The sequence below is a fragment of the Ochotona curzoniae genome, unplaced genomic scaffold, assembly GCF_017591425.1.
Source record: "Ochotona curzoniae isolate NIBS_2020 unplaced genomic scaffold, NIBS_Ocur_1.0 scaffold_2453, whole genome shotgun sequence".
Lineage (NCBI taxonomy): Eukaryota > Metazoa > Chordata > Mammalia > Lagomorpha > Ochotonidae > Ochotona > Ochotona curzoniae.
In genome coordinates this window covers 31,114,419-31,130,958 of record NW_024467094.1, presented here as the reverse complement: position 1 = coordinate 31,130,958, position 16,540 = coordinate 31,114,419, and the positions used below count along the sequence as shown (strand labels likewise).

General features: G+C 48.0%; 1 protein-coding gene and 1 pseudogene across 2 annotated transcripts in view; one reads left to right on the top strand and one right to left on the bottom strand.

Moving 5' to 3' along the window:
- TOP2A (DNA topoisomerase II alpha) overlaps positions 1-13,186 on the top strand; it is a 30,607-nt gene extending 17,421 nt beyond the window's left edge. Inside the window, exons 25-35 of one of the 2 annotated variants that reach the window (XM_041000761.1) lie at positions 2,383-2,474; positions 2,573-2,737; positions 2,869-2,952; positions 4,641-4,823; positions 6,146-6,236; positions 7,596-7,748; positions 7,970-8,096; positions 8,255-8,298; positions 9,740-9,862; positions 10,419-10,621; positions 12,169-13,186. In XM_041000761.1, coding sequence (XP_040856695.1) covers positions 2,383-2,474; positions 2,573-2,737; positions 2,869-2,952; positions 4,641-4,823; positions 6,146-6,236; positions 7,596-7,748; positions 7,970-8,096; positions 8,255-8,298; positions 9,740-9,862; positions 10,419-10,621; positions 12,169-12,297 — 1,394 coding nt within the window. In that variant the 3' untranslated portion in view covers positions 12,298-13,186. Of the gene's footprint in view, positions 1-2,382; positions 2,475-2,572; positions 2,738-2,868; positions 2,953-4,640; positions 4,824-6,145; positions 6,237-7,595; positions 7,749-7,969; positions 8,097-8,254; positions 8,318-9,739; positions 9,863-10,418; positions 10,622-12,168 lie in introns of both variants that reach the window. The other variant, XM_041000762.1, reaches the window with a different exon arrangement.
- Positions 10,511-11,899, bottom strand: LOC121169919 (annotated as a pseudogene).
- Positions 13,187-16,540: the final 3,354 nt, after the last annotated feature.

The following is a 16,540-nucleotide window of genomic DNA, read 5'->3' as shown; positions in this document are numbered from 1 at the left end:
GAATCGATCCAAAGCCAGGGGTCAGGAGCTTCTTCCAGGTCTCCCATGTGGGTGCAGGGTCCCAAGGCTTTGGGCCGTCCTCCACAGCTTTCCCAGGCCTCAAGCAGGAAGCTGGATGGGAAATAGAGCAGCCAAGACATGAACAAGCACCCATTTGGAGTCCTGGCATGTGCAAGACAGGAATTTAGCCACTCAACCATTGTGCTGGGACTGAAGGAATCTTACAAATGTCTCACATTATAAGCACATTATGTTCCCAAGAGTTAAGTTGTAGGCTGTCTGGCTGTTTTAGAACTCCAGAGGAGGGCATTTGACCCTGTGGTTAAGATGCCACTGGGATACCATATCCCAAATGAGGTTCAAGTCCAGGCTCCAGCTCTTTGTTCCAGCTTTCTGCTGATGGTCACCCTGCAAACTGAAGCAGCTGGTGATGGTTCAATTACTCTGGTCTCTGCTAACCCCATGGGAGACCCAGGATGAGACTCTTAGCTTCTGGCTTAAGCTTGACCCAGCCCCGTCTGTTGTGGGCACTTAGGGCTTGAATCAGCAAATGAAAAATAACCATTTCTCTGTCTCTCTGCCTTTCAAATAAATGAAAAAAAATTTAAGACCTTTTTTAAAAAAGAAAAAAAAATCCAAATCAGTTATATCAGAATTTAAATGACCAGGAAGAAAACAGTTTTGACAAAAGCAAAGTCTCAAGTACAGTCGCATAAGTTACTGATAATCAAAGCATAATTTTTCTGATGGTACACAAAAGTGTTTAATAATTCATTTTCATGTAAAATTAAAGAAATTACACAAGCATGATAGCCCCCTCATTCATGGATAACTTGCTTCAGGCAAGACTAAAATGAGTAATAGTAAAGATGATTTGAGAGAATAGGTTGGACTCTAAAACATACTTCAGCTGTGACTCAGTATTCTTTATTCTTTAAAGTGGATTAAACTGACTCCAGAAGACCTCAGAAGAGATTATAGAAAACAGAAACAAATGCATCATGGACAGTCACAGTTAAGAGCATTCGCTCTTTGCTGAGATGGTACAAAAGCTTACCCAATCCAATGATTTTTTTTTTTTTTAGTGAGCTTATTTTTGAATATGTTTTATCATATACTAAGGTTGTTATTCATTTGAAAGGTAGAGTTACAGGGCCCAGCACGATAGCATAGTGGTTAAAGTCCTCACCTTGAACATGCCCGGATCCCATATGGGTGCCAGTTCTAATCCCAGTGGCCCCAATTCCCATCCAGCTCCCTGGGAAAGCAGTGGAGGACTGCCCAAAGCTTTGGGACCCTGCACCCTTGTGGGAGACCCAAAAGAAGCTCCTGGCTCTTGGTTCCTGGCTTCAGATTGGCTCAGCTCCAGCCATTGCGGCCACTTGGGGAGTGAACCATTGGATGGAAAATCTTCCTCTCTGTCTCTCCTCCTCTCTGTATATCTGACTTTCCAATAAAAATAAAATAAATCTTTTTTTAAAAAAAAAAAAAGAAAAAAGTTACCAAGGGAAGATGGGACCTAGTGCAGTAGCCTAGCAGCTAAAGTCCTGGCCTTGAATGTACCGGTCGCTGGTTTGTATTCTGGCATCCCTGCTTCCCATCCAGCTCCCTGCCTGTAGCCTGGCAAAGCAGTCGAGGATGGCCCTACGCCTTGGGACCCTGCACTCACATGGGAGACCCAGAAAAGGCTCCTGGCTTCGAATCAGAGCTCAGCTCTGGCCATTGTGACCGCTCGAGGAGTAAATCAACTGATGGAAGATCTTCCTCTCTGTCTTTCTTCCTCTCTATATATCTGACTTTACAATAAAATAAATCTTTAAAAAAAAAAAAAAAAGAGGTGAAGACAGAGATGGATCATCCATTGCTTCACTCTCCAAATGACTGCAGTGGCCAAGCGGGGACGATCAGGAACCAGAAGCTTCTTCTGGGTCACCCATGCGAGTGCAGGAACTCGGGACCTCTTCGGCTGCCTTCCTTCCCAGGCCATTAGCAGGCGAAGGCATAGCATGCTACACCACATCACTAGCCCCACAGTCAGGTTTTAAAATAAAAACCCAAGGAGTATAATTGAGATAGAAGCTTATTAGAAATAAAGGTTTTGATTCTCTTCTGTTCTTTCAAAGGTTATTAGATCACAACCTCATGTGTGGTTTGACTGCCCCCTTGTGGTAATCTGCATTTGTCGGCGCTTTAAGGAGACGTGTCTGTAGGATGAGGCGTTCAAATGGATACGAGACAGTTTAATTTCTAGTTGTAATCTTCTGACTTAATGTAGTGAAATCTCATCTGTTTCTCAAAATATTTCTAGAAACTGTAATCTCTCCCTGTCACTCATGGAAAAAAAACTTTCCTTTTTTCTTATCTTTGTTTATATTTTCATAGAAAATAAGCCTAAGAAGGAATTAATTAAAGTTCTGATCCAGAGGGGATATGACTCGGACCCAGTGAAGGCCTGGAAAGAAGCTCAGCAAAAGGTACCTTGTTGGCTGGCGCTTTGTTTCCTGCTGCTGAAGACTGCGTTGTGCTCCGCCTTCCCTGGCCTGTTAAACCTGCATGTCGGTTTATACCTCAGGTCCCAGACGAAGAAGAGAACGAAGAGAGCGACACGGAGAAGGAGCCTGAGCGCAGTGACTCCGCGGCCGATTCGGGGCCGACCTTCAACTACCTCCTGGACATGCCTCTCTGGTACCTGACCAAGGAGAAGAAGGATGAGCTGTGCAGACTACGGAATGAAAAAGTGAGCTGTTGACGAGACCTCGGATGCTGCATGTTTCTTAATTTTGCTCTATAATAAGAATAAAACTTGTGTGCTGCATGAAAATGCAATTTGTATACGCACTAACTCAATTGTCTGATTATCTAATGAAGGAGCAAGAGCTGGAAACATTGAAGAGGAAGGGCCCGTCGGATTTGTGGAAGGAAGACCTGGCTGCGTTTATTGAAGAACTGGAGGTAGGTGGCTTGTAAGTTCCCATGTTCACATTTTTATTAGTAAAACAATGTAAGATACTTTTGTTTAAAAAAAAAAATATTTACTTGGTGGGCAGAGCTACAGAGATCTTCCATCCCCTGGCTCACTCCCCAGATGACTGCAACGGCCCGGGCTGGCCCGGTCCACACCCGGGAGCTCCGTGCAGCTCTCCCTCAGGCGGCACAGGGGCTCAAGCACTTGGGCCATCCTGCATGGCCTTCGTAGGCGCATCACAGACAGCCAGGGCATTAGTGCCCACTTTGGACACCAATAAAATAACATAAAAGAATAAATTGTAGGGGCCTGCTCTGTGGCATAGTAGATTTAAGCTACCATCTACCAGCATCTCTGGGTACTGGTTCGACTCCCAGCTTCAGTCCAGCTCCCTGTGGATGCATCTGTGAAGGCAGCAGCAGATGGCCCAAGTGCGTGGACCGTCCTAGGGCGGGACATGATCCTGGTTCCTGGCTCGGAGCTAGCCCTGTCCTGCCTGTTGTAACCACTGTGGGAGTGAATCAGCAAAAGGGAGACTTCTCTGCCCCTGCCTCTCTGTAGCTTTGTTGTTGTTGTTTAATGATTTATTTATTTTTATTGCAAAGTCAGATATGCAGAGAGGAAGATCTTCCATGCAATGATTCACTCCTCAAGTGAGCGTAACGGTCGGTGCTGTTGCCAATCTGGAACCTGGACTCTTCCGGGTATCCCACACGGGTGCAGGGTCCCAAGGCTTTGGGCCGTCCTCAGCTGCTTTCCCAGGCCACAAGCAGGGAGCTGGATGGGAAGCGGGACAGCCCGGATTAAAACCAGCGACCCCCGCGCGTTCAAGGCGAGGACTTTAGCTGCTAGGCCACCACGCCGGGCCCAGCTTCATTTTTTAATTATATATTTTTTTAAATCACTAAATAAATGATGCCAGGAAATAAAGGGAAAGGACAGTAGTTGTTTTTTGCTAAAGAAAAAGACATATTAGACCTAAGAAGATAAAGATCATCATTGTGGAAGTAAGCCTGCACTCTGCTGTGTCCACCTGAAAGGACAGAAGCTTGAGTATAGATCTCTAAATCACCTTAATCATTTATAGGATAAGCTGATTCATTTATTGACTTTTGTTTTTACTATTTATCATTATATTCATTCTTATATTTGAGTTTACAGATAAAAGTATGCATTTTATTCTTAACTCAATTTCCTCTTTACCTTCAGAAAGGTTAAATCACAGAATCAGGAGTAGATCCCCAAAGTGTCCCTACACACCACCTACCTTTTCAAAGTATTCCTTGCTCATCTCTTTACATTGCAGTGTGTGGTGCGGGGGAGAGAAAGCCCCTGTTCTCTAGCTCATGCCCACATAGCTAGGGCTGAGCCGGGCCCGGCGCCAGGAGCTCCCGCCTGCCTGCCTTGGTGCCCGCGACCCAGTTGCTGAACCATCTTCAGTCTTCCTGCATCGGCAGGAAGCTGGAATTAGGAACCTGCTGGGAATCAGAGCCGAGCACCCTGCGGCAGGTGGACGGACGCTTGGTGACCACCCGTCCTCCTACTGCGTGATAAGACACATTAGCACAAATTTACCTTGCGACATAACCAATTGAAGTCAATATAATCTGACATCTTTTAGGTATTGTAATGTCCTTGTTTATAATAAACTTCCTTTCTTATATCCGCTTTCTAGGCCGTTGAAGCCAAGGAAAAACTAGATGAACAAGCAGGACTCCCCGGGAAAGGGGGGAAAGCAAAAGGAAAAAAAGCACAAGTGGCTGAAGTCTTGCCTTCTCCACGGGGACAAAGAGTCATTCCCCGAGTGACCTCAGAGATGAAAGCAGAGGCAGAAAAGAAAATCAGAAAGAAAATCAAGGTAAACCTCTTGAATTTTACACATGTGCTAAGTGCCTTTCTGCTTAAAGTCAAATTGATTAAATTTCTAATCCCACAGTTTAGAAATTTATCCTGTGCCTAGCATTAACTTTCTTATTGTGCCTAGTTGTTGCCTTTACAAACCAACTATGTAAATAAATAAATAAACTTTTATTTAAAAGGCAGAAGTGAGATAGACAAAAAAAAGACAAATTTTCCATCTGTTGGTTCCAGCCCCAGATGGCTCTAGCCAGGAGCCTGGGATTGCAACCAGGCCTCGCAAATGTGTGCAGAGACCAAGAGCACGAGGGCCTGCTTCGCTGCCTTCCCAGGGGCGTTTGCAGGCAGCTCGATTGGAAATCACTCTCATGGGATGCCAGCATCTCCGGCAGCAGCTTAACTCTCTGCACTGCAATGTTAGCGCCTTGTATTGATTTACTTATTTAAAGATTTAATTATTTTTATTGGAAAGGCAGATTTACAGAAAGCAGGAAAGACAGAGAAAGAATCTCTGCAGGCTTACTACCCTAGTGGCCACAACACCCAGAGCTAAGACAACCAGGAGCCAGGAACTTCTTCCAAGTCTCCCACACAGATGCAGAGTCCCAAGGGTTTGGGCCGTCCTCCACTGCTTTCCCAGGCCACAAGCAGGGAGCTGGAAGGGAAGCAGAGGAACTGGTACTCAAGCAAGCACTCCCCCATGTTTTCAGGGGGCAGCGTCTTAAACTCTTGAACCAAGCCATGCCCAATATTTGTTTTTTTCGCTTTCATGTTTAATGATCTTGGGAAAGTCATATATATTTTTTTTAAGATTTATTTATTTTTATTACAAAGTCAGATATACAGAGAGGAGGAGAGATAGAGAGGAAGATTTTCCATCCAACGGTTCACTCCCCAAGTGACCGCAATGGCTGGTGCTGTGCTGATCCAAAGCCAGGAGCCAGAAACCTCCTCTGGGTCTCCCACAGGGGTGCAGGGTCCCAAAGCTTTGGGTCATCCTCAGCTGCTTTCCCAGGCCACAAGCAGGGAGCTGGGTGGGAAGTGGAGCTGCTGGGATTAGAACCGACGCCCATGTGGGATCCCAGTGTGTTCAAGACAAGGACTTTAGCTGCTAGGCCATGGCGCCGGGCCCAAAGTCATATATTTATTACTCTTTGATCATATAAGGGGGCTCCAAAAAGTTGTTAGAAACTGGAATTTAAAATATTGCACATTTTTCATGCTCCTATGTTAAGCTCCATTGCAAATGTTTATATATTTGAATACAGAGCATTCTAAATAATGGAGTGACAGAACTTAACTGTTTTTGTTTCACTTTCTTAGAGTGAAAATACTGAAGGAAGCCCTAAGGAAGATGGTGTGGAAGCAGAAGACTTAAAACAAAGACTAGAGAAGAAACAGAAACGAGAGCCAGGTATGAAGCATTTAGGGAAAGTGGGAGAGTTAAGGCCAACTCATGCTCATGACCTGTACTGCACACAGACGCTTAGAATGCTTGTGTTGACTCGAATCAGCTAACTTGAAGGAAAGCCGAGTTAGACTTCAGCCATTTGTTGGCCTTTGGATTTGATTCATTTTAGAAGAAATTTTCTAATGAAGCAATATATTTTGTAACTTGAATTCTTTAGTTGGGAATTTAAAAAAACAATGATGTCATGTACTGTCCAATTTTACAGTTCTAGGATGTGAAGCTTCTCAAGGGCAGTAACTCCACCTCCCCCCCATCTTCTTGTTTTCTCTTTTGATAAGGTTCTTTTTATTACAAAGGCAGATATAGAGAGGAAGATCTTTTCCAGTGATTCACTCTCCAAGCGGAGCTGTGTCAATCGGGAGCTGGGAGCCAGGAGCTTCTTCCAGGTCTCCCATGTGGATGCAGGGTCCCAAAGCTTTGGGTCGTCCTTGACTGCTTTCCCAGGCCACAAGCAGGGAGCTGGATGGGAAGTGGAGCTGCCGGGATTAGAACCGGTGTCCATATGGGATCCTGGCGTGTTCAAGGCAAGGACTTTAACTGCTATGCTATCGCCACCGGGCCCTAGCCAGAGTCTTGTAACAGTTAGTCACCCAAAAAGAAGCACTTCATCCATTAAATTACTCCTTATTTCCTAAAGCACCTTCTTCTGCTAGACAGTCATTCAAAAGTCTGTCTCTAGAGATACCTATTCAAGGCATTTTTTCATGTTTTCAAGGGTTATCCATGTGGTAATACAGATCATATTTTGGGTTTGTTTTTTTTTTTTTTTTTTTTTTTTTTAAGGCACAGAGTGTTCCATAAATACCCTGTGACATTAACCTCCCATGGAGGTGACAATCCACATGTCTGCACTGTGAGCGCTGCTTCCCTGGGGCCACGCGGGCCAGAAGCCTCCGGGCGTCACTGTTCAACTAGTGGCAATATTTGATACCAGAAGTATTTGAGATTCCAGAGCTTTTCATATTTTGGACATATTTTTCTGTTTTAAGTACTCCTAATCTAAAACCCTGATATGTTCCAAAGCCTGAATGTTTTACTCATAGTGAATTTGTAGCTTTGTTATTCCAGCTCAACATTTGTATCTCGGACGTCTTTCTTGGAGATGCCTCATTTTTATAGATGGCTACCATATACCTTGCATAAGCACGTTGTTTATGAGATTAAATAACCAGGCTGTACATTCCACAAGAACAAAGACGCTGTCCTTCCCTTTTTACTACTGTGGTTCTAGTGCTCAGTAGGGTCTTAATGCTGAAGGGGTGCTGTATGGAGTGAGGCAAAGAATATATATCGCCCCTGCAGGGACCAAGGCAAAGAAACAAACCACACTGCCATTTAAACCAGTGAAAAAAGCAAAGAAGAGAAACCCCTGGTCTGACTCGGAATCCGACATGAGCAGTAACGAAAGTAACTTTGATGTTCCTCCACGAGAAGTCGAGCCACGGAGAGCAGCAGGTGAGGGCCCTGCCGCGCGTGCGTGCTGGGAGATTGAAAGACCAGTGCGTTTCAAGGGTTACTTCCAGAAGTTACCGTGTCCTAAATTTGTGAAGAACCGAAACATCTTCTAGGAGATTAAAATGGAGCTTAAATATTCAAAATATGTAACCTCTGTTAACCAAATGTTTCTTTTCTTACCCTCTCTTGATTCTTTATGTATCTATTTATACTTTTAATAGCGAAAACGAAATTCACTATGGATTTGGATTCAGATGATGATTTCTCAGATTTTAATGAAAAAACTCAAGATGATGATGATTTTGTCTCATCACCTGCTGATCTACCCAAGACCAAAACGTCCCCAAAGTAAGTATTTGATTTAATGTGAAATTCATCATTACATTCAATAGTCTATGACAAAATTTTTGTTTTGTTTTTTCATAGTACATTTTTACAGGTATAGGAACAATTCTTTATAGTTTGACGTATTTAGAATTGATTATCTGGATGTCGTTTTATTCTAGACACACGGACAAGGAACTGAAGCCACAGCAAGGTGCCATGTCAGGTATGTATTCAAGTGCAGAGTGACGTTCCTGCTTTCCTGGGACGCTCAGGTCAGTTACAGACAAGCAGTCGTCCATATGATGCCCAGGACTGGGCACGCCACAGCCAGGTGTCAGGAGCTTCTCCCGTATGAGTAGCAGGATCCAAGCCCTTGGACCATCTTTCACTGCTTTCCTCACACCAACAGCCGGAGCAGAACTGGAAGTGGAACATCTGGGGCACATCCATTAAGGATGCTGGCATTGCAGGCGGTGGCTCTACGCACTATGCCAGCCCCTAATTTTTTTTTTTTTAAGATTTATTTATTTTTATTGGAAAGTCAGACATACAGAGAGGAAGATCTTCTGTCCGATGATTCACTCCCCAAGGGGCCGCAACGGCCGGAGCTGAGCTGATCCGAAGCCAGGAGCTTCTTCCGGGTCTCCTCACATGGGTGCAGGGTCCCAAGGCTTTGGCCCATCCTTGATTGCTTTACCAGGCCACAGCATCCATGTAGGAGACCTGGAAGAAGCTCCTGGCTTCGGATCAGCTCGGCTCTGACCGTTACAGCCACTTTAGGAGTGAAGTAGTGGACAGAAGAGCCTTCTCTCTGTAAAACTGCCTTTCCAAGGAAAATAAATAAATCTTAAGAAAGAAAATAAGAGATTGGCATTGTATGGTGGGTTAGGCAGCTGCTTACAATGCCAGCATCCCAAATCGGAGTGCCAATTGCAGTACCAGCTGCTCCACCTCTATTCCAGCTTCCTGCTAATACATCTGGGAAGGCAACAGAAGATGATGCACGTTCTTACGCCCTGCCAAGCGTGTGTGAGACAAGGAGAGTTCCTGGCTCCTGGCTTCACCTTGGTCCAGACCGGGCAGTTGCAACCAGTTAGAGGTTGAACCAGCAGATGGAGAGCTGTTTCTTTTTGTCACTCAGCCTTTCAAATAAATTGGTTTTGTTTTAAGATTTATTTATTTGTTTGAAAGGCAGAGTTACAGGGAAAGAGATACTCCATCCATCGGCTCACTCCTCAAATGGCTGCAAGAACCAGAGCTGGGCCAGTTCAAAGTCAGGTGCTTCCTCCACATCCCTCGGGTGCTGGGGCTCTAGCACTTGGGCCATCCTCCACTGCCCTTCCAGACACATTAGCTGGGAGCTGGATCAGAAATGGAGCAGCCCAGATTTGAACCAACACCCATATGGAATGCTGGCACTACAAGGTGACGGTTTTGCACACTTCACCACAGTGCCAGCCCCAGAAAAAAATCTGGTTTTAGAAAGTAATCATTGTGCTTGTCAGGTATTACGCTAGGTGCTAGAGACAGGAAAAACTTTTGTTGCTGATGAAGAATTCAGAAATAAGAACAAGATTGTAAAAAGCATTGTTTTAAGTTGGTTTCAGTAGAAATCCATGTGAGGAACAAAGTGTGTTCTTAGTGCTGCTTTCCTTCCCGCGCAGTGGCCCCTCCAGACAGTGATACGGAGGGCAGTGCCCCGCTTGCTGCTGGGGCCCCTGATGAGACTGAAGCTGTGAAGCCGGTACCTAAAACAAACGTGGCAATGAAGAAGACAACAACAAAAAGTACGTTCAGTTGAACATGAGCTGATATTGAGATGAACTGTCTTCAAAAACCAGTTTCAATCTTATATTCTTTTTTTTTTTTTTTAATTACATTGCATTATATGACACCATTTTTTAGGCACTGGATTCCCCCTACCCCTCCCGACCCTCCCCCCATGGTGGGTTCCTCCTCCTTGCTGCATTGCCACAGTTCTCCATCTTGTATTCTTAAAACTGAAAGCTAAGCCTTTTCAACTTAGTCGAAAAATTGTGTTTCTCAAAATGCCAGATATTCTCCAGTGCACTTCTCATCACTTCTCGGCCCCTTAGCTAAGATCACTTATATTCAGTTCATTTCTATGATAGGGATACGGTTTGTACGTAGTTGCAGATGTTTAACATAAATGATTTGTAAAATTGAATTCTTAATAATACTTTGATTTGCTAATGCATCTTCAGCTCTGTTGTCTTTTCCAACGTTAGTTGCACACAGTCATCAGATCGCCAGAGAGAGTTCATAAAGACAAAACTTCATCTATGATTACTGGCCTTGATCAGTGCCTTTGTTGACTTGCAGCTCTGTCTTCCACCTCCATCACGGGTCCCAAGAAAAGGGGGCCGCCAAAAGGAACCAAAAAGAATCCAGCCCCCAAAGCTGACGTCCCGCAGAAGCCCGAGGCCCCCAAAGCGACGAAGAATCCGCGCAAGAGAAAGCCGTCCATGTCCGACGAGTCTGACTCCAACTTCGAGGAAGTTGTCTCCAAAGCAGTCGCAAGCAAGGTGAGTCCAGTTACTCCTTTTGCTTATATGTTTTGAAGCACATTTAAAAATAAGGATATTTTATTTAAATAAATCTTCCAGTTAAGAAATGGAGAATTTGTTGCGTTTACTTAGGATCAGGGTTTGTAAATAATTACCTCTGTCAGACAAATTTACATATGCAGCTCACCCATATTCCCTGTTGGAAACGTTAGTATTTCCACGTCGCAATTCCCAAAAGGTGTTTTAATAAAGCTTCAAAATGTGGTGTCTCTTTTGGCTTGTTTCTCCCTCCAGTCCACCCAGGCCTTATTAAGCTTGCTTCCTATCATCATCATCTCCATCTTCACAGATTTTCTCTAGAATGTTCATTAACCCTTCACTAGGATCTGCTTCCGTATCGTAAGAGGCCTTTTCTTTTTCTCTGCATTCTTTTCCAGCCTGAGTCAGATACTCCCACTGTGTGTTTTCTTCCTTTTTCCTATATATATAGTAAGAACTGTATCCATCTTTGGCTTTTTCTCAACTGCCTTCCACAGAGATGGCTTTCAACAGATTGTTCTCAATCATGACAGAACTCTTGCCATTTAGTTCACAGGACCTTTTGTGAAATGCACTCGCACGTTCTCTGTGGGAACTTGGTGAACTCGGATTAGCGTAATGTAGACCTTCACAGGCTTGTCTGATCCCATCGTAACTGCTGCTTTTCATGGATGTCCTGTGAGCGACCACAGCAGCTGGCTAGTCATGGTCGAGACGTTCCACTTTCTGCTGTGACTTCTGCTGCATCTTGTTGGTTTCTGTCTCAATCTTGGATTTTTCTGCTGTAAGGACGTCATGTGTTTTTCCAAGTAGCCTTTTCTCAGCAATACGTTTACCTCTTCTAGATCTTTCCGCAGCCCTTCCAAAGCTGATGTCATGATCCGGCTGGGTCAGGCCCAAACACCCAAGCTGCAGCCACGCAGGAGAGTGAGCAGGAAACGTCACCCTGGGCGTGCCCCACAGCCCGTGCCTATGCCCAGCCCTGAGCCACACCGCACAGCCTGCCTCACACGCGCAGCCTCACAAGCTCTTGCTCTTAATTTGACCTGGCGGGGTGGCATTTACAAGACAGAGCCTTTATCCTCAGTTCACTTCCCAAATTTGGCCCAGGACCGAAGCCAGGAGGCAGGGACCCAGTCACCCGCGTCGTCACCACTGTCCCCCAGGATCTGTGCCAGTAACGGGCAGGCAGATGAGAGCTGGGGATCCGGATGCCCAGGGCACCTGGACGTCGGACACAGCTATCTTAACCACTATGCTAAATGCAAACTGGAATCTGGCGTATTTTTAAGAAAATAAATTCAAATTTCATAATCCATTAGTCTTTACCATGGATAGTGCAGTGGTGACACAGTGAAACTTGTCACTTATCTCTAGTCACTGAGAGGCGGGTTGGCTGCCTGTGACCCATCTAGTTCTTACTGCTTAGCAGAAGGTGGGAGCTCCTGGAATTGGAATGTGTTTCTCACCGAGCTGCACTGTCGGGGTTGCACTGCCCCAGTTAACTGAGCTTTTCTCCTTCTCAGAAATCTAAAGGGGACAGCGATAACTTCCATCTGGACCTGGACTCCGCCGTGGCTCCTCGGGCAAAATCCAGCCGGGCAAAGAAGCCCATCAAGTACCTGGAAGAGTCAGACGAAGAGGATCTGTTTTAAAGTGCCAGGTGAATTTTTTTAAATAACGAGCCGAAGACTGGTTTTAAAGTTACCTGGAGCTCTTAATTTCCTCCCCAGGTATCTAAAGAGTGACCATCCCATGAACATTATTTTCTTCTACTTTGTCTGTGTTTTAAATTTGTTTTCTTTTGTCCTGGAAATCTCATTTTAAGTTCTGGACTCTAAGCTGGGTATTTCATCACTTCAGTATAAAGTAATCAACTAACCACTCACTGAGCTAAAACTGGAACACTTTGATTTAAAAGTGCCACCCTGCTTCCTTTCCTGTTGTCAGCCACCACGAGACAGAGCATTTTCGTTTTCTAAGTAATTTTCCATCAGATAGAACTTTATGGTGCACAGGCTGTTGAGCCTTTGATGTGCTGAGACGTGGGGACACTGCTCAGTCTTTGTGTTTCCAGAGTATCACTAGGACTAGTCGTGCCTGTGTGGCCTCACCTGGTCAGCAGGACGAAGATGAGGCCGGTGCGTGACTGTCTCGGCGCTGGCCCCGCGCGAGCGTGGAGGCAGCAGAGCCTGTGCGTCAGGCGGATGCCGTGTGTGCGGTAAGGCGTTCAGTCCATCTGAGAAGACTGGCATGTTCTCAACTTGTAAACCTCTTAAGACCTTGCATTGTTTCATGTGTGTGCCTCACGTGATGTTATCCGTGTTTGTAAATATTTACTATGTTTTTCTGTTCAGCTTAACTCCAACAATTTTGTACTTTAATAAAATTTTAGTTCTATACATTGCAACCATTCATTATCCTTTTTTTTTTATTCCAACCCAGACTGTGCCCTGTTCTAAAATACAGCCCCCTGCTTCTCTTCCTTTGGAGAGCTGTCCCAGTGCTCTCAGGGCCTGGCAGCCCCGGGACGTGGTGACAGATCCACAAGGCAGAGGCTGCAACCTCATTATGGCCAAGAAGGGTGTTCTGTTTCTGGGATTTTAGGAATAGGATAAATCCTTCCTCTTTTTTTTTTTTTAAGGATTTTAAAAAATATTTATTGTTATTGGAAAGTCAGATTTACAGAGTCATCTGCTAGATCACTCCCCAGGTGGCCACAGTGGCCACAGCTGAGTCCATCAGGAGCCAGGAGCGTCTTCTGGGTCTCCCACGCAGGTGCAGGCTTTGGGGAGTCCTTGACCAACACAAACTGGTGCCCATATAGGATCTTTGTGCATGTAAGGCGAGGATCTAGCCCCTGAGCCATTGCGGTGGGCCAGCAAGCTACTTTCCAAATTGCCAAAAAAGCCATGGCCAGGCTGGGTAGAAGCCAGGAGCCAGTGGTGGCACCGGGACCACCTGCTGCCTTCCCAGGCACATTAGCAAGAAGCTGAATTGGAGGCCGAGCAGCAGTGCTTGAGCTGGCGTTCCAGGGTAGGAGCCTCGTGCTGCAAGATCAGCCTCTCCCAAATATAACTTACTGATATCCTCAAGGAGCTGACCAGATTATCAAATTATTTGTTCATGGAGGGAATCACTTTTAAAGCGGTGCAACCATCTTAAAACTGTTGAACCAACTGATCAAGTGTGGATAAGATGGAGGACTTGGGCCTGGTACAGTAGCCTCACAGCCAAGTCCTCACCTTACCTGCACTGGGACCCCATGTGGGCGCTGGTTCGTATCCTGGCTGTTCCACTTCCCATCCCGCTCCCTGCCTGTGGCCTGGGAAGGCAGCAGAGGACGGCCCAAGGGAAGGAAGGGAAAGGGTTTTGTTTGCTCAAGCTGAACCAGAATCTCCAAGATGAAAACCACATAGCCTCCCCGGCTGAAGGGCGTGGCCTGCGAGGAGGACAGTCCCCTCCGCCCAATGAGGTCACCTGCTGTCCTGTCCCAGTTTCTGGGGCCTATGGGTCTGCTGGAAGCACCAGGCTCAGGCCTAGGGATAGAAGTGGGGGCGAGCCGGTGACCTGGAGGTCCTGGGTTCAGAGTCCCAGGCTACCTGGAGGGTCGGAAGCCATGCAGCCACGGGGGTCTGCGGAAGGCCATGATGGGGCCACCGCGCCCCCTGTCCTGCTGCAGCGTCCTCCCGGGCCCCTGGGTGAAGCTGGGCCCTGGGAGGCCCCTTGTCTTCAGGCAGGGCCAAGGATGCCACAGGCTCTGGGCAGCGTCAGCGACACCTCCTTCCGAGCTGGCCGGCGGCGCCATCTGGGGAGAGGACGGGGCCCCGGAGATTATGGAGGCCCCTGTGTCTGGCCGCGAGCCACGCGGGGCTCCAGCCCAGCCCCTCTCCCCCACGCCAAAGCCACGAGGGTCAGGTGGATTTTTCCAGGCCGGGCTGTTGTCCTGACGCAGCAGGAGCCCTGGGCAGGGGAGCTGAGGTGTGACCAGGGAGCCCGCGCTTGGGGCTAGTTGAAGGGAACAGCTTTCCGGGGCAGGTGGAGGTCAGCTAAGCCCCCACCCCACATCCTGTTTTTGGACCTGGTGGGGGGTGGGGAGGGCAGGTGCTTTCCCTTTGGTAATTTGCCCCCCACCCATCTCCACTCCCTAGGGACTCCCCCATACCTCCTGCGCTCCCCAGAACGGTTAACATTTTCCACGGTGGGTCAGGCCCCTAAGCCAGGGGGTGAAGGGTGTGCATCCCACCCCTTCCTGTAAGTGGGCCAGGCGGGGGACAGTAACAAATGGAAAATAGTGCGGGTCCCCAGGGAAGTCCAGTGCGCATGCCGGCCCCACACAAGGCCTTCAGCCGTGGGACCGGCGGGGGGGACTGACAGTTCCGGGATGGGCTTACCAGGGGCTGGCGACCCCATGGGGCGCGGGGGCGCGGGGGGGGGGGGGGGGGGGCGTGCGGGGTCAGGGCCGGGGCTGTTTTCCTGGCTGTGGGCAAGCGCCCTCTCGTGGCCGTGCAGGGCTGCACAGCCTGGGCCCAGCAGGTGCACAGGTGTGGAAGGAGTGGGTTGGGATTCAGCAGGCTGCTTGGGAAGGCAGAAGGGACCAGGAGGGTCCCTTTCTTGGACACAGATCCCCACTGGTCACCCATCTCCCTCGGGGCACAGAGCAGCAGCGAGGCGCTCAATCCGGAGCCTTCTGCTGGAAAAGATTTGTTCACTTTGTTTTCCTACTAGGAAAGAACATTGACTATAGAATCTGCAGGTTACGGAAAAGAACACACAGCCACTTTATATATATATTCCAAAAAACTGGAATAGCAGGCTGAGGCCAGGAGGCAGGAGCTCCCAGGTCTCCCACACGGGCGCAGGGACCCACGCCCCGGGGCCGTCAGCTGCCGGGATTCCCGGACTTTCTGCCTCCAGGTTCAGCCCGGACTGTAGCCAGGAGCTGGTTCTTTGCCAGACCTCAAACTGGGACACATACAGCCGACCACCAGTTTTTCCAGGCATGATTTTATTGTTTTGTTCGTTCTCTATAACGTGTTTGGAACCATGTATTAAGGTGTGGAGCTAAGGGTTAAGCTGCCACTTGGAGCCCTGGCATCTCATATGGGCACCACTCAGGTCCCCGCTGCTCGAAGGCAGCAGGAGTTGGTCCGGGTGCTTGGGCCGCTGCAGCATGTGGGAGACCCGGAAGGAGCTCCAGGCTCCTGGCTCTGGCCTGGCACAACCTTGGCCATTTGGGAAGTGAACCAGCAGATGGAAGTTTCTCTCTCGCATGCTTGTTCCTCCTAACTCTGTCTTTCAAATAAACAAAATTAATCTTTAAAAAAAGCAGAGCTAAAAAAGATGTGGAGGTGAGCCGGGCCAGCCTCCTCGAGGGACAAGCCAGCAGGTTCCGGCCAGGAGACCCGAGTGACTGCGAGGTCAAGTGGTGGCCAGGCTGGACCCAGGGGCTCTCGGCTTCCTGCCTCTCCGCTGGCAGCGCCAGCCGATGCCCACCTTCCAAGGGCCCGTCACTCAGCCCAGCTGATCACCCCGGCTCCCTGCACCCCCTTGTTCCCCGAGTAAATCCTGTGGCTCCGGTTAACCCCCTCCCCCATTTGCAGAGGGAAAGAGCTGTGGGATGGGGCGGGGGGAGCGTGGAAAGGGAGAGTTGGCAGAGCCCAGCGAGAGGCGTGGCCTGGATCTGTTCCCAAGGGTAGAGCCAGCCAGCGGGGTCACCCTGTCCCTTTAAGAGAAGGGGGAGAGCTAGCCCCTCGCAGCCATCCCATCCTGTCATCCACCCCAGCCAGACCCAAAAGGGAAAATGAAAGAGGGACCAGGAGCGACAGGTCCCAGCTGGCTCCCGAGGGCCTGCGCTCGGCGCTGAGCTCCTGGCCGCTGCCCCGAGGTGAGAGGGGT